At 39.6% G+C, this 18,471-nt stretch overlaps 1 protein-coding gene across 1 annotated transcript in view; it reads right to left on the bottom strand.

The window, feature by feature from the left end:
* The window catches only part of LOC141015323 (NACHT, LRR and PYD domains-containing protein 3-like), a 17,114-nt gene extending 2,910 nt beyond the window's left edge, over positions 1-14,204 (bottom strand). Inside the window, exons 1-8 of the mRNA XM_073489370.1 lie at positions 13,928-14,204; positions 13,462-13,535; positions 6,817-8,681; positions 5,133-5,306; positions 4,774-4,947; positions 4,414-4,587; positions 4,054-4,227; positions 2,828-3,001 (exon numbers count right to left, since the gene is read on the bottom strand). Of these exons, the coding sequence (XP_073345471.1) occupies positions 2,828-3,001; positions 4,054-4,227; positions 4,414-4,587; positions 4,774-4,947; positions 5,133-5,306; positions 6,817-8,681; positions 13,462-13,535; positions 13,928-14,204 (3,086 nt within the window). The remainder of the gene's footprint in view (positions 1-2,827; positions 3,002-4,053; positions 4,228-4,413; positions 4,588-4,773; positions 4,948-5,132; positions 5,307-6,816; positions 8,682-13,461; positions 13,536-13,927) is intronic.
* Between the last annotated feature and the right edge of the window lie 4,267 nt (positions 14,205-18,471).

Raw genomic sequence — 18,471 nt, 5'->3', positions numbered from 1 at the left:
TTATATTTTCCCCTTAAATTATAACCCCCTTCCCTTTCCGTGAATAGTTTTTGAAGTTTTTCCAATAATAGATGATGTGTTGCCCTAAATATTACTTGTGCCGTTTGAAATGCCACTTGGTCTTTGACTTTTAGTAGTTTTGACTGTAGGAATAGTGAGTTAGTGTGATCCTGATATCCAGCTTTATGAATGTATCGTGTTGCTCTCTTCTGAAGTATGACCAGTGAGTGTAACCTGCTTCTGTAGTTATTGCCCCAGATCTCGGCACAGTAGGTGAGATATGGAAGGACTAGTTTACAAAGTTATATACAACTCTTTACATTAAAATGCAGGCAATGCCTCAGGCTCTGCATCTCACCCAGCTCCTTCCAGCTCAAAGAAGAGCTGCACTGCCTCCTCCACATTCAGTAGTCGCCTCATTGTTTTGACACACAAAACAAAAAAACGACTTCACTACACACTAAACACACTACATTACACACTAAATATACACTCCAAACATGCTACAAGTCACAAATCTCTCAAATCTCAAAACTTGCTATCGCTAGCTCCTCTGTATCTCTGTCTCTCTTTCGCCACCGTCACTTCCTCTTCCTTAGCAACAAAATGCCATTTTTTGATTGGTTGATGTGGTGCATTTTTTGGACAACAGGAAAGGGAGTGTCAAGTTTTTTGCTTGCAAGCACTTTCTGCCTGCGAGCGAAGCCGTTTTCACCGTTTCTTCCTGCACCAAACGTGACGACAATATTCAGGAAAAAGCATTGTGTAAATTATTTATCATAATGTACTGCTGTAATAAACACTGAACTTAGGTTCCTACCAATAAAATTGTCCTTCCATCCATCAGGAGTTACTTGATCAGGAACTTTGTCCGCTACATCAGGTCCCACATTAACAAAGAATTCATTGAATTGTTTGACAACATCAGTCATGTTATAATTTTCTTTGTCATCACATAAAAATATTTCGGATGACTGTCCTGTCTTGGTCTGTTCTTTATCACCTTATTTAGTATGTTCCATAGTTCATTCAGTAGTTTACTATAATAATCTCTTCTGCTGATCCTTATAATATTAATTAGCTTATTTTATATGTTTTATGTTTAATTTCTGCCTCCTTAGTTCTCCGTCTCATGAATTCTTTGTAAAGTCTGTTTTTCTTTTTACAGGCATTTTGTATTCCCTTTGTAATCCATGGATGATCCTTATACTTTGATTTCTTCTTGATTGATCTTACAGGACAATTGTTGTCATATAACTCTTTAAATGTTTTCAAAAATGAATCATATGCCCTATTCACATCGCCATCATTATATACAATATCCCAGTTCTGTGCCAACAAATCCTTCTTAAATATATTTAGTGATTCTTCTGATTTCACTCTTATGTACACTGTCTTTTCTTTGTCTGATGATGAGTTATGTAGTTAGTGTCATATATTATAAACACAGGAAGATGGTCACTGATGTCACTAAGTAATATTCCACTAATTGTTTTATTTGAAATATCATTTGTAAAAAATATTATCACTAAGAGTGGCACAGTGGGAAGTTATTCTGGTGGGTCTGGTGATTGTTGGATATAAATTCATACTGTATTATTGTATTGATAAAATCGTTTGCCATTTTGTGATTATTAGGGTTAAGGAGATCACTGTTAAAGTTTTATGATTTTCTTTATAAACATTTTCTCCATCCAGTCTTTGAACAGTTCAATATTGGACCCTGGTGTCCTATATACACAGCTAATTAGTGCACTTTTGTGTTTGTCCATATATATTTCTATCCTTATGCACTCCAGTACATTATCAACAGTCAGACATGTTTTCCGACACCCTGAAGTTCAAATTGTTGTCCACATAGAAAGCTACTCCTCCCCCACCTTTGTTTTTTCCAACTATATGCATAAAATTCATAGCCCTCCAGTTCAAAGTCCACACCTTTCTCTGTATTGATCCATGTTTCCGATATTGCAATGACGTTGAATGGATGTGTAAATTGTCTTAAGTATTCCTTGATGTGTGTGAAGTTTGCATAGAGACTTCTATCATTGATGTGTATACTGAGAGTTTTCTATCCTTATCAATGTGGCCATATTGCTCCTCTGTGTAATAGCAGCAGTTATTACTGACGGAGTTGAAGAAATTATTGTCCGGGTCTACGTCTCAGGGTGGACAGGGACTCTCAGCACATCAGCTACACACTGTCCACACTGGGTGCCTGAGTACTGCGTGGCTGAGCTGCTGCTCCTCACTCGGTTGTTTGTGATCACACAGGCTGTGTTGCTGCTGCAGTGCAGCTCCTGCCTGCCCTATCTGTTTACATGGAGTTTAACTTTGGTGATTATCAATAAATATGATGACGTGATTTTCCTTTACCCCGCTGAAAGAGTAAGAAAGTGAGAGGGGCAAAGACAGGGAAGGAGGGAGAGAAAGAAAAAGAGGGCACAGGAAAATGATTGCCCATCACCTGTTGTCTGTGACATATTCTACAGATACAGACATGACAACTGTAGTGAAACGATGGCATGATGTCCATATGACTGTCTACAGGTCTTTTTTAGGTGTGTTTTTGTAGAGAACCACGCGTGTTGTGATAAAAATAGGCGAGACTCCGAATCTCTACATGACGCATCGCTGCAGCCTCGCTTGAGTGAGAAGCACGACTCACACCATTTTGCCACACATGCTGCTCACATAGCCAGTGTGTCCAGCCTGGTGCTGTCTTCACTGTTATCAGCATCACTGTGCTGCTGGTTCAGACTGTGAACCAACAGTCCTCAGCTTGTCAGTGTGAAACAGTATGTGAGCTCTTGTTGTCTGTTCATACCTGAGAGTCTCTAGTCTCCAGCCTGGATCCTTGAGTCCAGCCGACAGCAGCTTCACTCCTGAGTCTCCTGGATGATTGTAGCTCAGGTCCAGCTCTCTCAGATGGGAGGGGTTGGATCTCAGAGCTGAGGCCAGAGAAGTACAGCCTTCCTCTGTGATCAGACAGCCTGACAGCCTGGACACACACACACACAGGACAATGTATATTTATGAATGTATAGAGACAGACATTCTGTGAATTAAATCTGTGAACTGTGATTTTGTTTTTCTCTGCACACTACATCTACTTCCTGTCTGTTGGTCCTGGGAGAAGGATCCTCCTCTTCCTGGTGTTTTTTTCCCTGTTAAAAGTTTTTTTTAAAATATGGGAAGTTTGCCTCACAGTCGAGGGTCAAATGACAGAGGATGTCGATCACTGTACATATTGTAAAGCCCACTGAAGCAATGTGAAAATGATTTGGGGCTTTGTAAATAAAATTGATAGCAGACGTGATGTGACAGAAAAATGAAAGTACAGCCAGCTGCACTGGAAAAGCTCTGTGCTGATGAGAGCAGCAAGACTGAATCCAACAGTAAAGTTGTGGAAAAAAACAAAAAAACAACACCAAAACAGGGCTGTAAGATACAACAATTCAATTCATCAACTGATTGATTCAACACGGATTAGAGCTGACATGGTGATTGATGAATATAACTTTACTGTACATTAACATAAATTATTGAACCTCCGAAGGGCATTGTATACCTTTACGAATAATACACAATGTCCAAAACTCCTACAATGTTTGATATACAGTATTTTAAGCACATTTTAAACAGATGCCAAGCAACATTTGAGTGGTCATTTCACAGAAACTGAAGTCAGACCTGAGAGTCTCCAGTTTACAGTGTGGACTCTTCAGTCCAACAGACAACAGGTTCACTCCTGAATCCTGCAGGTTGTTGTTATTCAGGTCCAGATGTCTCAGACTAGAGGACTGGGAGCTGAGAGCTGAGGACAGAGCTTCACAGGTTCTCTCTGACAGATTACAGCCACTCAGCCTGAAGAAGAAATGTAGAGGACATGTGAAGACTTTTCTATCTGTTTGATTTAACTTCCAACTGTATTTTGATACACTCAGTTTCAGAGCAGTGTCTTCAAAGAGAACTTCTAAAATGACAGAAGACCAATGACAACATAAAGGAACAGTTATGGTTCACTCTGTACATGTCTTTTTTAATCCTGACCTGAGAGTCTCCAGTTTACAGTGTGGACTCTTCAGTCCAACAGACAACAGGTTCACTCCTGAATCCTGCAGGTTGTTGTTATTCAGGTCCAGATGTCTCAGACTAGAGGACTGGGAGCTGAGAGCTGAGGACAGAGCTTCACAGGTTCTCTCTGACAGATTACAGCCACTCAGCCTGAAGAAGAAATGTAGAGGACATGTGAAGACTTTTCTATCTGTTTGATTTAACTTCCAACTGTATTTTGATACACTCAGTTTCAGAGCAGTGTCTTCAAAGAGAACTTCTAAAATGACAGAAGACCAATGACAACATAAAGGAACAGTTATGGTTCACTCTGTACATGTCTTTTTTAATCCTGACCTGAGAGTCTCCAGTTTACAGTGTGGACTCTTCAGTCCAACAGACAACAGGTTCACTCCTGAATCCTGCAGGTTGTTGTTATTCAGGTCCAGATGTCTCAGACTAGAGGACTGGGAGCTGAGAGCTGAGGACAGAGCTTCACAGGTTCTCTCTGACAGATTACAGCCACTCAGCCTGAAGAAGAAATGCAGAGGACATGTGAAGACTTTTCTATCTGTTTGATTTAACTTCCAACTGTATTTTGATACACTCAGTTTCAGAGCAGTGTCTTCAAAGAGAACTTCTAAAATGACAGAAGACCAATGACAACATAAAGGAACAGTTATGGTTCACTCTGTACATGTCTTTTTTAATCCTGACCTGAGAGTCTCCAGTTTACAGTGTGGACTCTTCAGTCCAACAGACAACAGGTTCACTCCTGAATCCTGCAGGTTGTTGTTATTCAGGTCCAGATGTCTCAGACTAGAGGACTGGGAGCTGAGAGCTGAGGACAGAGCTTCACAGGTTCTCTCTGACAGATTACAGCCACTCAGCCTGAAGAAGAAATGTAGAGGACATGTGAAGACTTTTCTATCTGTTTGATTTAACTTCCAACTGTATTTTGATACACTCAGTTTCAGAGCAGTGTCTTCAAAGAGAACTGGTAAAATGACAGGAGACCAATGACAACATAAAGGAACAGTTATGTTCACTCAGTACATGTCTTTTATAATCCTGACCTGAGAGTCTCCAGTTTACAGTGTGGATTCTTCAGTCCAACAGACAGCGGCTTCACTCCTGAATCCTGCAGGTCGTTGTTATTCAGGTCCAGCTCTCTCAGACTAGAGGACTGGGAGCTGAGAACTGAGGACAGAGCTTCACAGCTTCTCTCTGACAGATTACAGCCACTCAGCCTGAAAGAGAGTTTGTGATACTGTTTCTGTCATCCACAATACAAAATACATCACATTGCTGTAGAAACTGTTATTGTGTTGATGAGTCGTACAATCGAGCGTCTCGGGTGATCAATAGATGTTTAGACATGTTTAGTGTTTTTCATTACACAGTTGTGAGAAGTTCTACTTCTATCAGTTTCAGTGATTATATCCTCACGTTCAACTCGCTGTCCATGTCATGTTTGTGTTTGTGTGTCAGATTAAATTACTTGTCTATGGACATTCATCTTATCTTTGGGTTTGCCAAGATATTGCAAGTGTGTACTGGAGAAAATGAGACACTGATCAAAAGGTTTCTTTACCTTGTTGTCATCTATAGTTGTTAGTTAATAGTGACATAATAAAACCACCATTAAAATGCTGAGGAAATAAATAATTATATTTACCTTACATAGATTTAAAGACAGAAAAAGGTTTAAAACAAAGTAAGAAGTTATCTAAACACTGTTAAAAGAGAATTAAGAAAAAGTAACATAGGACACAGAATTTAGTAACAGAGAGAGATTTTGGGAAGAAGTCTGTCTCATTCTCACTTGTCTCAGTCTTTGAGGTCTTTGTTCTGAAGCTACTGCTCCACCACCTGGTCACTGCTTGTACCAGGTTACTTTCACCTCTGTCAGAAGATTGATAAAATGTACACTGATGTAAATTGCCTGTAACTCCAAACTCAAGGTACTTTTACCTCCAAACAGTACTCGGCTAAAATCCTTCAGTACATTCATTTTATGTAAACATGTTGTGTTGGCACATTAAACTGCAGTTCAGTGTTTACCACTTAATGTTCCTCTGAACTCTCAGTACTGCTGTGTGTGTTTAGCTCCACTGGAAGCTTTTAGCTCCGTCAACTGTTACCTCTGTTAGCTCTCATGCTGCTCGAAACAAATGGTGTCGTGTTGTCCCAATCTCAAATGAAATACTGAACAGACTATTTTGTTGATACTGCATATTGATTTCGACTGTGAAATTAATTAGGCTCATTCTGGTCGGTTATTGATGTAAAATCGTGACACCCTTAAAAATACAAAATATTGAGTCTGCAGTCACTCTAGTTTTGCAAGAACAATCTCAGCAAATGTTTTCGTTTTGACTCTGTTGTCTTTAGGATGCCGTAACTGTGTGCTTCAATATTTTTTATTTATAATTTGTTTTTGCTTCAGCTATGTCAAAGCGAAATCCACTTCTATGCAAGCTAGCCCAGTTGTTAGCAGCCTTGCCTTGGCAACGTGCATCAGTGAATTTGTTTGGCTATTTGTTGAAATATCAAAAATCCTTCTCCAGAATGACTCACCCACCTTTAAAATAACTAAAGTGCGACAGATTTTTTTCTTTCATGGCTGCATTAATGTGCAGATGTACAATGAAACTAATGAAACAATGCAAGTTTTTCAATTGATCAATAAATTAAAATCAAGAAGACTTTTAAGTGTTGACACTACATACAGTAACTATCAGGGATCTGTTCACTTACAGAGCTTTGTTGGAGGCTCTGACCACTGGCAGCAGCCTCAGAAGAGCCTCCTCTGAAGCAGAGTATTTCTTCAGGTCAAACACGTCCAGATCTTCTTCTGATGACAGTAAGATGAAGACCAGAGCTGACCACTGAGCAGGAGACAGTTCATCTGTGGAGAGACTTCCTGATGTCAGGTACTGTTGGATCTCCTCCACTAGAGAACCATCATTCAGTTCATTCAGACAATGGAACAGATTGATGCTTCTCTCTGGAGACAGATTCTCACTGATCTTCTCCTTGATGTACTTCACTGTTTCCTGATTGGTCTGTGAGCTTCTCTTCTTTTTCAGGAGGCCTTGAGGGAGAGTCTGACTGGTCTGCAGTGAAAGACCCAGGAGGAAGCGGAGGAACAAGTCCAGGTGTCCGTTTGGACTCTGTAAGGCCTCGTCAATAGCAAACCTGTGGACCTCTGTCACAGACTTTTTGCTGAAAAACATTCTCACATGTTCGCCAATAGTTTGAGCTAGCTCTGACATCACATTCTTGTTTTTGTTAATGAGTGACATCTCTACATACAAAGCTGCCAAAAACTCCTGAACACTGAGATGGACGAAGCTAAACATCTTGACTTCATCATTCTTCCTCCCACGTTCCTCTTTAAAGATCTCTGTGAACACTCCTGAGAACACTGAGGCTCCTCTGACATCAATGCCACTCTCTTTAAGATCTCTTTCATAGAAGATCAGGTTGCCCTTTTCCAGCTGGTGGAAAGCCAGTTTTGCTAATGACTTAATGTACCGAATGCACTTTTTTTGGTCATACTTTTTTGGGCCATATTTCTTCTTTGTCTGATGAATTTGAAACACCAGGAACTCTGCATACATCTCAGTCAGGGTCTTGGGCAGCTCTCCTCCCTCTCTGGTCTTCAACACATCCTCCAGAACTGTAGCAGTGATCCAGCAGAAGACTGGGATGTGGCACATGATGTGGAGGCTTCGTGATGTCTTGATGTGGGAGATGATTCTGCTGGCCTGCTCCTCATCTCTGAATCTCTTCCTGAAGTACTCCCCCTTCTGCGGGTCAGTGAACCCTCTGACCTCTGTCACCATGTCAACCAAATCGGAATGAATCTGATTGGCTGCTGCAGGTCGTGTGGTTATCCAGAGGCGAGCAGAGGGAAGCAGATTTCTCTTGATGAGGTTTGACATCAGCACATCCACTGAGGTGGACTGTGTCACATCAAAGTCTGTGTCCTGGATTTCATCAGTCGAACAGTTCAGTTGGAGGCGGCTCTCATCCAGTCCATCCAAAACAAACACTAGTTTGAATTTACTTTTGTCATAGTTGGTGTTTCCTGATGACTGCAGAGCTGTAAAGATGTGATTCAGAGCCTCTTCCTTGATGTCTTTGGTCTCTCTGATACATTTATGGATCAGCTTGGTCAGACTTAACTTTTCACCCTTCCTTAAGTTCAGCTGGCGGAAGGTAAAGGGGAATAAGAGATGCACATCTTGATTGTTTTCTTTGTTAGTCCAGTCCAACACAAACTTCTGGACAAGAAATGTTTTGCCAATTCCTGCGATTCCATTGGTCAGAACTGTTCTTATGGATCTTTCTTTTCCAGAGGGGGGTTTGAACATGTCACTGGGTTGAATTGATTCCTCTGTTGTTGGCTTCACCTCCATCTGAATGACCTCATGCTGTTTGTTGATGTTTACGTCACCCCCAGCTGTGACGTACAGCTCCGTGTAGATATCAACCAGAGGTTGCTCATCCTTCTTCTGTGCTAACCCCTCTTGTGCACAATTAAACATATCCTTGAGGTTTGACTGAAGCACATCTTGGTAATATGAGATGGGTTGTGGCTCTGGTACTGGAACGATCTCATCTGAGTGACAAATAGAAACAAAAAACAACTGAAATGCAGGATTTTGAAATTACAGTTGGAGCAAGATGTCTATGGAAACTATTCTAGCAGTATATTTGTAATTGTGTTACAGTAAGATATCTTAACAATAGTATTTGATCACATCATTCTCTCAGGTAACCCAACAACATATAAATCCATCCGACAGGGAGCTGGTCAGTACAACCACAGCCCTGGACTGGTTACCACTGAGCAGCTGTTGGTGTTGCTGTCGGCTTCTGGTTGAAATGTCACAAAGAAGTCCTGTAGCATCAGCTTTAATATTCTCCTTCTGTCTATATAGATATGTAGACTCACGCTCTCTTGCAGGTCCAGAAGTGTTCATTCTTAATTTCTTTTACTCTCTTGTTTTGGGGAATCACTTGATGATGTTTAAATACCAATATCATTTAAACCAATAAAGACTGGTAGTACTGGTTTTTATTATAACTGAGCCTGGTGGCTCCATACAGGCCATTATTGATCTGGTTTCTTTGGTTTCCACTCAACAAAAAAAGGATGCAGGCCTTATCTGAACCACAGATGAGCTCAGCCAGCTTTCCACTGTCACTCCACTCAGTCCTCACAGTTATCAACCACTTTGACTTCATGGTCGGGTAAACCCCACCTCTCAGTTGAAAACCATGCACTGAGCTGACAGTCAGTTTCAGTTCATTCAGTCTGACAAACAGACACAAGCACAAGCTAAAAAAACTGCTTCAGAAATAATGGTTATTATTCAGTGTCCATCATGGCCTCCATGAAAAGAGTTGCACTCTGATCTCTTCTTTCTCTACACTCGACTCCATCTCTGCTGTCTGACCTCCGGCCTGCTCATACTACGTAAGACCCGCCCTCTGAAGAATAGCAGCCAATCAAAAATTACAAATGACCACCTGCAACTATGACACCATACTTCTATAAGAATATTAGGAGTTGGCCCCAAATTCTCCTCTATGGTGCCAATAAACCACTGGAGAAGAGGAGCATGCAAACGATAGAAAACCACGTGAAAACATGATGAAGATATAATATTTGTGTTTGATGTATTAATGTGAGGAAGGTTACAGTCTCCTCATCACTACACACAGATCTGATGTTTCATCTCTTCCCTTTCTTGAGTTTCAGTCACATTCTGAATGTAATTTATCATATACTGTATTCACTGAGTCGTCACATTTTCTTGTTGTGGATTCACCAACTTTTCCTACTCTGACATTTTTGTGATGTTTTGCACCTTTACAATACGACACAGACTGAAATGTAAATTTCAATCACTATTTTGAGCTGATGAGCTTCCTGGCTGCTGTAGCTGCAGTAGAGACGGAGTTTGATGCAGATCTGATGGTTAACTGCCTCCTGCAGCTCAATCCACTGTCACAACAGTCCCACTATAGTTTTAAATCCTCCTGACAGCTCACAACCACATACAAAATAATCTAAAAACTGATGTTACAGTCTACACTACCCAAGGAAAAAATATTCAAGACCTGTGTAGATGGATTTTAAGACTTTTAAATAGCTTCTAGGGTCTTTTTGAAGAAACTGAATTAAATGCTTTATATGCAATGTCTTTCAGAGCTGCAGATACTCTGATACTGCTTCAACTAAAGCTCATCAAGTACTCCTGTCTCTGCTTTCACTCAGTTATAATGCAGTCAGTCTTACTAACTTTTAACTTTTCCAAACTAAAAACTAAACTTTGTCTTTCGGGGCTTCCATACATACCAGAGAATACAGCAGCTTTACCTTCACTCTGAGAGGAAGAAGGTCCTCTGTTCTCTGAAGTCTCTCCAACATCACCGACACTCACTGACACTGAGAGAGAGGTGAAGACAGAGATTATGGCTGGTTGCACCAACAAGGATTCATTTAATCTAAGATTAGCTCTAATCTGAGTTCAGTAAAACTAGGTTTAAAATGAGTTGATCCAGATTTTAAATTAGGCAGAGCTCTGTTGCACCATTAAAATGAATCTCTGCTCAGTTAAACAATGTTTATTTATGTAATTTTTATTTATTTATTTATTATTATTATGTTATGCTATGATGATCTATTAATTTCCCCTCTAGGATAAATAATTCTATCTATCTATCTATCTATCTATCTATCTATCTATCTATCTATCTATCTATCTATCTATCTATCTATCTATCTATCTATCTATCTATCTAAACCAGAGTATTATTGATTTGATCAATTTGCTTACATTAATAAATTATGTTATATTGTACAGAGCAGTTTTCTGTGATTATTTTGTGCATATGTTTTGTGATAATTGCTGGTTGTGATGGTCAGTGCTCGGATTCATTTCCTTCCCTTCTTTGAGACTGTTTTTGGTCTGGTTATTGGTCCCTGATTCCAGGGCGGTGGCCTGTTTTGACAATTTGATTATTATTTTTTATTTAATTTTGATCAATTTAATTTTAACAATTAGTATCAATAATTATTAATTTCTAATAACCACACCTGCCCTACAATCAATCCCAACACTGTCATCAAGATTTACACACTCTGCTGCCATGTAGCGGCGACAGTTATCAAGAGCAGCTCCCCCTTTTACCACTGCGGCTTCACCGTGGTAACGCAGCAGCAAACAGGTCGTATGAAAGGAGAAACATCTGTATATATGTGTGCAGATGTGTGCTAAACTTTCAAACTCAAACAGATTTAACTTAAGACTTAAAGGGACAGTTAACCCCGACTCAAAACTAATATTTGTTCCTCTGACCTGTCATGTTTGTTATACGTCTAGATTGTTTTAGTGTGAGTTGCCGACATATTGGCCTCAGAGATGTCTGCTGTCTTTCCAGAAATCATGACCCAGTTACTCAAAATAATCCACAGACTTTGTTGTGAGCAGTTTCATGTAAGAACTATGTGCATCCGTGCATCTACTCGTGGTTTTAGCTAAGTAAGCTAACTTAGCTGGCTATCATCATCTGTGATGTCACAAACACGAGCCTATCGTCCAAGAGCAGAGACAAGCTTCTGCGTGACGGATCAGTTGGCAAATTAACTTTGTTTGGCGCTTTGAGCACCATGAGCCATGATACAGCCTAGTTCAGCTTTAAGTGTGTCGTCTCCATAATATACTGTGTTCATAATATCTGAATCTAGTCATGTTTTAATAGTAGAAATATGGTGAACTTTTTTATCATTTGGCTGTGACATACCTGTTTAATAAACAGGTATGTTGTATGTTTTTATGTGTGTAAACAGTCGAGTACCTTTGGTTTTGGTAGAAACATCAGTGGTCTCATCTGTTCTGTTGGGAGGTTGGACTGAAACAGAAACATACAACATCTTTTGAAAAATGCTAAATATTTAAAGGCATTTTGGTGGTTACATTTCAAGCACAAAAATCAAGTATAAAAGGCTTTAACTTGACTTATTAATTCAGGGGGAACATTTACCTGCTGTGAAGACATTGGTGATAATGTTTCCTCCAATGTTGACACCAGTCAAATGAGGTGCGTAGATGACACTTCCAGTCTGTGCTGTGACTGTTGTGCTTCCCACTTGAGTTTCAGCTGTTAGAAAATAGACAAAATAATTAGGAACCACAACTCACTTTCCTTTTGTCGATGTCTGAACTATGTTAAGATTCTACTTTGTTGGAGCAGATTGACCTGAAAGATTAACAACAAATAAAGTCTGGTGAAGCCGCTGGGTCAGGCCAGTTGTTGAAGCTACATTATTTTGAAAATCATAAATAAATAGCCATGCTAGTAGCTTGGTTGCTCCCCAACACTGACTGTAATTCATCTTAAGATGATGATGAAAAACTACATAACACCTTCCAATGTGATGCAATCCAATACTAAGACATACAAATGGTGAGGAAATTCTGCCTTACTAAAAACAACCTGAACACCACAGCCTCAAAAGATTAAAGAAGTTTGTACTGGATGTGACGTACACTGGACTGTGAAGCGTGTCTGCTGGGTTCAGACCTGCAGAGGAGGTACATGTTTGTCCAGTTGAAAAGGGAAAACTTAAACCACAGAGAGGCAGTATGTCTTCTTTCACTCATGAAAACTGACAAGGCTTGCTTGGTTCTGATTGGCCAGTGAACCCAGTCCTGAAAAATGTCCCTCATGCCCTGAGAGGGCGAGTAAAGAGACCGGGCTGGACGGACGAAGAGACATCTTATCAACAGAATCAATATTCCTGCTCACACCAGGATAAGTTTGACACTATTTTATTAACAGTTACATTAAAAACATCAGATTTGCTCCGATCAGACCATGAATCTGATTAGATCGTGTCAATCCTGTGTCCTGGTGTTAGCAGGAATATTGATTATTTGATCTGCTGTGATTTGTCCTGTACTGGCTGCACCCAGAAGAGCAGCACTGCTGTGCACGGGGTATCTTCCATTTTCAAAGAGACATATTATGTCCACATGTTAAACCTTTGACATGAAAGCTCATCATTCAAAGGAGAGCTGACCATGAAGTTAGCAGGACGACTACCAGGACCTGAACCTGAGAACTGAGGGAGAAGTTTCTAGGAGTTTTTATATGTCACATTATTTACTTGTTTACCCGTGTATTTGTATTCATGCATTGTTTTCACAAGCTCACATTAGGTGATACAGACACAAACTGCAGAATCATTTCTGAACGTCTTTCCACAAACTGTTTGTTTCAGAGCGACACCTGTTAGACGCACAGACACAAGTTTATCTGTTGGTTGGTTACACCAAAAACTAAACTTTGTCTTTCGGGGCTTCCATACATACCAGAGAAAACAGCAGCTTCACCTTCACTCTGAGAGGAAGAAGGTTCTCTGTTCTCTGAAGTCTCTCCAACATCACTGACACTCACTGACACTGAGAGAGAGGTGAAGACAGAGATTATGGCTGGTTGCACCAGCAAGGATTCATTTAATCTAAGATCAGATCTAATCTGAGTTCAGTAAAACTAGGTTTAAAATGAGTTGATCCAGATTTTAAATTAGGCAGAGCTCTGTTGCACCATTAAAATGAATCTCTGCTCAGTTAAACAATGTTTATTTATGTGAACCATCAAACCTCCATCCTCTCCAATAACAATTATTGATGCTTCAACCTTTTCTCCTAATTATGAAATCAGCCTCTTTGTTTTTCTTTGCTGAAAACAATGAGCTTCTGTACTGAGAGGCCTGTTCCTTTACAAGTATTGTGTCGTCGACTCTCTTCGTCTGAAAATGATATTAAAATAAAAAAATGTGACTGACCTTCTGGTCCTGAGCTGTTGGCTGACAGACTCTGCACCAGGTCATTCCTCTTTATCTTCTCTAAAATCTTCTTGGTCACCTTCAGAGCTCCATCAAATGTGAAGGTGTTCACCATCAGATCCACTGTGTCCTGTATTTCTTCACTCTCCAGCTTGGACTGTTTGATGCCTTGGTAGCCTTCCAGGATGTCAGACTGCTTCAGATGCCATTTGAAAACCTTGAATTCTTTGGATTTTAGATCCTCCAGAGTGTTGAAAATGTCCTCTGGTGTCATCATGGCTTCCTGCTAAAGACAGGCAGTGTTATCACCTGAAGGAAAAGCAGCCAGGCTTCCAGCAGCTGGGAAACATCAGTGAAGACCGGTCTTAACTCTTGAGAAGCTGCTGCATTTATTATCGGACACACTGCGACCTGCACTGACAACGGACACAAACTGCTAACCTTTTTATTCTCTGCTCTGCTCGCAGTCATCGTCTCTTTTCTGACTCTCTCTCTTTTCTGACCACACTCTGCCTACGCACAGCGAGCACATGTTGATGATTACAACACAGAAACAAGCTTTGTTTGCGAAAGACTGCTGATAAAAAATATTCTACATCAGAGATCAGACGATGAGACGACCCTGGTTGTACGGACTGACCAATCAGAGGTCTGCCGTGTTTTAACTCCACCTGTTAGTATCAGATCAGTGTGCTAGCTACGTCAACATGACAGTGACATGCATGGCTTCCTTCTTGCCTAAAATGTCTTCAGATAATTCTGCAGAAATTTCACTGAGCTATTTTCATAATATAAGAGAAAGTTTCCAAACGAGACACCATGTTGGTCCAGTTTTAAATATACACGGCTCACGAGTGGCATTCGTCCAATCAGGTGCAGCCAGTGAGTGTTTGTGTGGTTGTCGGACGGTGAAGCCTGTTTTGGTCAAGTGTTCAAAGCTGGGAAGCGCCCTGTGCTCTTGTGTCACATGACGCCCCTGTGGACACCCAGACTGAACATAATGGTGAGTTTGCAGCCTGAACACATTTATAGTCTAATAATGTTTATTTTCAGGCCTCGGCTGGACAATAAAGCTGTAAAGCAACATTACAACACGGCTCTCTCACATAAAACTGTAATGTGACTTTTACATGTTGGGAGATGATGTGGTGGTAAGAGTGATAAAACACACAGCAGAACCTGACACTCCCTCATCTCTCAGCAGTAAAGTCAGCTCAGATTAACATCAGTAAATTAAATTGGACAAAACATGAAAAGACTCATTTTGTTGAGAAAGTCACATTTCATAGAATAACTAGTGAGTTAATTCATGAATATTCAGAACTTAAAATAGTGTTCATTCAGTTTATCACTGCTCTCATCCACAAGTTCACGTTGTAGTTTCTTCATCAAAGGTGTGTCATGTTACCTGTCAGAGTTCTCACCTGTTAAAGTCCAGATGAGGTCAAAGAGTCATTCTTCCTTCGTCTGCAGTCACTGAAACCCAGAAACCCAGTGTGAGCTGTAGTGCTGCCAGTCAGCAGCAGGTGTCAGTGTTACAGAAGGTCTGTCAGTCAGCGCTCTGATGGGAGAGATTTCACAGCAGTTAGACACACTGACAGAGATCCAGAGTCCAAACTGCAGGAACAATGAAGCCTGAAAAGAAGAAGAGAAAGAAAAACAGGTTGATTATTGAATGAGGGAGAGAGAACAGTCTGTAAACTCATGACAACAGGTGACAAACACAAAGTGCATCAACAAAGAGACAGAGAGGTGGACTGAAACCAACCAGCAGATATCTGACACACATTTACAATAAAGCTGCCTCTTTCAAATGTTTGCTCTGTTTTCATTCAGTAACAACACCATTAATGTTTGGTGGCTGAATTTAAAGGAGTCCTTCACATGTTGTCACATCTCAGTATCTTAATTCAAAACTCACATGCTGTATGTGAATTTGTGAATTTATTAAAGGATTCAGCATCTCATTTTCAAGGGGGGTCCCTAGACAGAGATATACATAGAACACATGACAACAAAACACTACATTACATTATAGACATACATAACATATGACAAATACAGACAAATACAGACATTTTGCTTACCCACTCCCACACACCACCCCTACCCACATAAGTCTAACATACAAAGTAGATATATTGAATAACAAGGAATCAATGATGTGAACATAAATACATAGTAGAAATAACGAAAATGGAGAAAGAAAGAATAAAAATAAATGAATGAATTAGAAACATGAGCAATTTGTTTTAAGATAGGAGTATAGTGACATCCTGAAACAATGAAAAGAGGTAATAGAACGCAAAAAAATAGGGCGATCGTTCCAATCCGATGGAGCTTTATATTGGAATGACCTTTAACCAACCTGTTTCGAGAATCTGGGAATAAAGAAAAAAGGGAAGTTCATATGTCTTAGTGAGTACGGCGAATTGTATGTAATCATAAGTTCTTTTAAATATGGAGGACAATGGAGATAAACACATTTGAAAAGAAAATGAAGCCAATGAGATTGCCTTCTTGATTTGGGTTGTAACCAGTTCAGTGAATCAAACATAAGACAATGATGTGTTCTAAAAGGACATCTCAAAACACATCTACATAAGGAATTAAATAATACAGTCAGAGATTTAAGATGAGTGTCTGAAGTATTTTGATAAACAATATCAGCATAGTCAACAAGTGGTAGTATCAGTTGTAAGATTAACCTTTTTCTGACATGAAATGTGAAACAGTTGATTGAACGGTAAAGTGAAGCGAGACAACCATATGCTTTTTTAACAATGTAGTCAATGTGAGGTTTAAAGGTGAGTTCGGGGTCAATCCAAAGTCCAAGATATTTAAATGTGTCAACTTTGTCAACAGGAGATCCATCAGAAAAATAAATATGAAAATCAACTGAGTGGGATCGGAGGTGACATGTACTGAAAATCATACTGCATGACTTCTTTTTGTTCAATACAAGTTTGTTCTTACAGAACCAGTCTCGAACCATATCGAAATCAAACTGTAAAGAGTTCTGGATTTGTGATATATCAGAGTTAGAGGTGTATATAACAGTGTCATCAGCATATAAGTGGCTATGACAGTTTGAGCAAATACTAGGCAGATCATTAATAAAAACAGAAAAAAGAAGCGGACCCAATGTGGAGCCTTGCTGAACACCCTTGTCAATAATTAAAAAGTCAGACTGATGACCTTGAAAGACAACACATTGACGACAATTATGGAGATAAGCATTAAACCAGAGAAGAGCATTTTGATCGAGACCAATAGCAAAAAGTTTATCAAGAAGCAAATAGTGGTCAACCAGATCAAAGGCTTTAGACAGATCAATGAAGATTGCACCAGTAAATTGACCCTTATCAAAGGAAGTGAACACATCATTTGTGAATTTCAACAAGGCTGTGGTAGTGGAAAAATTTGGTCTGAATCCTGATTGAAAAGGCAACAGAATATTGAATGAATTTAAGTACTGAGACAACTGGTTAAAAATAAGCTTTTCAAAAGTTTTTGCGATTGTGCAAATAATAGAAATAGGGCGATAGTTATTTACATCAGAGGGATCACCTCCTTTGAAAAGGAGACAAATTAAACAGGTCAGCAAGGGGATACATCAGGACATGAGCTGCAAGTTTAATAAATTTAACTTCAAGGCCATCAGGACCAGAACTAGTGTTATATCTCAGTTGACATAAAGCAAGAAAAGCATCACTGGGCAAGATTTTTTTAAAGGAAAATGAATGGTCAGAGAAGGTACTATATGAGGGGCTGGCAGTCCAATAAGAGTCAAAGTGATAGGAGCTACAGATGGAAGAGAAATGATGATTAAAAGCATGAGGAATAAGTGATGGATCAGAGATAGGCTCATTATTGAATTGAATCTGGGATAAAACATTTTTGTTATTTCTGTTAAGAATGAGATTCAGTCGCTTCCAGAACTGTCTTGGGTTGTGAACATTTTGGGACAGGCTTTCTTTGAAGTAATTAGACTTTGCGTTCCTGGTTTTGACTGTACATTCATTCCTAAGTGATCTGTAAGTGTCCCAGTCAGTAGAATCCCTAGATGCGCGATATGTAGCCCATGCTTTATCCCTCTGCTTAAAAAGACTGAGGAGTTCTGAACTAATCCAAGGCAGGTGTCTTCCTTTGACTCTAACAGTCTTCATCGGAGCATGTTTTTCAATAACGTTGTTTATTTCAGAAAAGAAGAAGTTCCATGCTTCCTGAACGTAAGGAATTAACTGAAATCTGTCCCAATTAATAGAAATCAATCAAATCAAATCATGAATGAAATTGCCTTCATTAATATGTTTACATTGTCTAAATGTAATAAATTTGGGGAATAATTAATTCATTATGCCTCCCAAGAGAATTAATAGTAGATAAGATAAACATGGTAGAATCAGCAGGGGCTGAGGGAGGCCTGTAAATGTTGCCAATTGTTAACTGTTTGTTTTCATGAAAAATTATATTGATGAAAAGACATTCAAGGTTCACTGGCTCAACAGTAGGACTGATGTGGCAAGAAACTAAATTTGCTG

Source organism: Pagrus major, chromosome 1 (assembly GCF_040436345.1).
Source record: "Pagrus major chromosome 1, Pma_NU_1.0".
In the NCBI taxonomy this organism is placed as follows: domain Eukaryota; kingdom Metazoa; phylum Chordata; class Actinopteri; order Spariformes; family Sparidae; genus Pagrus; species Pagrus major.
The sequence above is the reverse complement of the archived record's forward strand: the minus strand, read 5'-3'. Positions and strand labels throughout refer to the sequence as shown.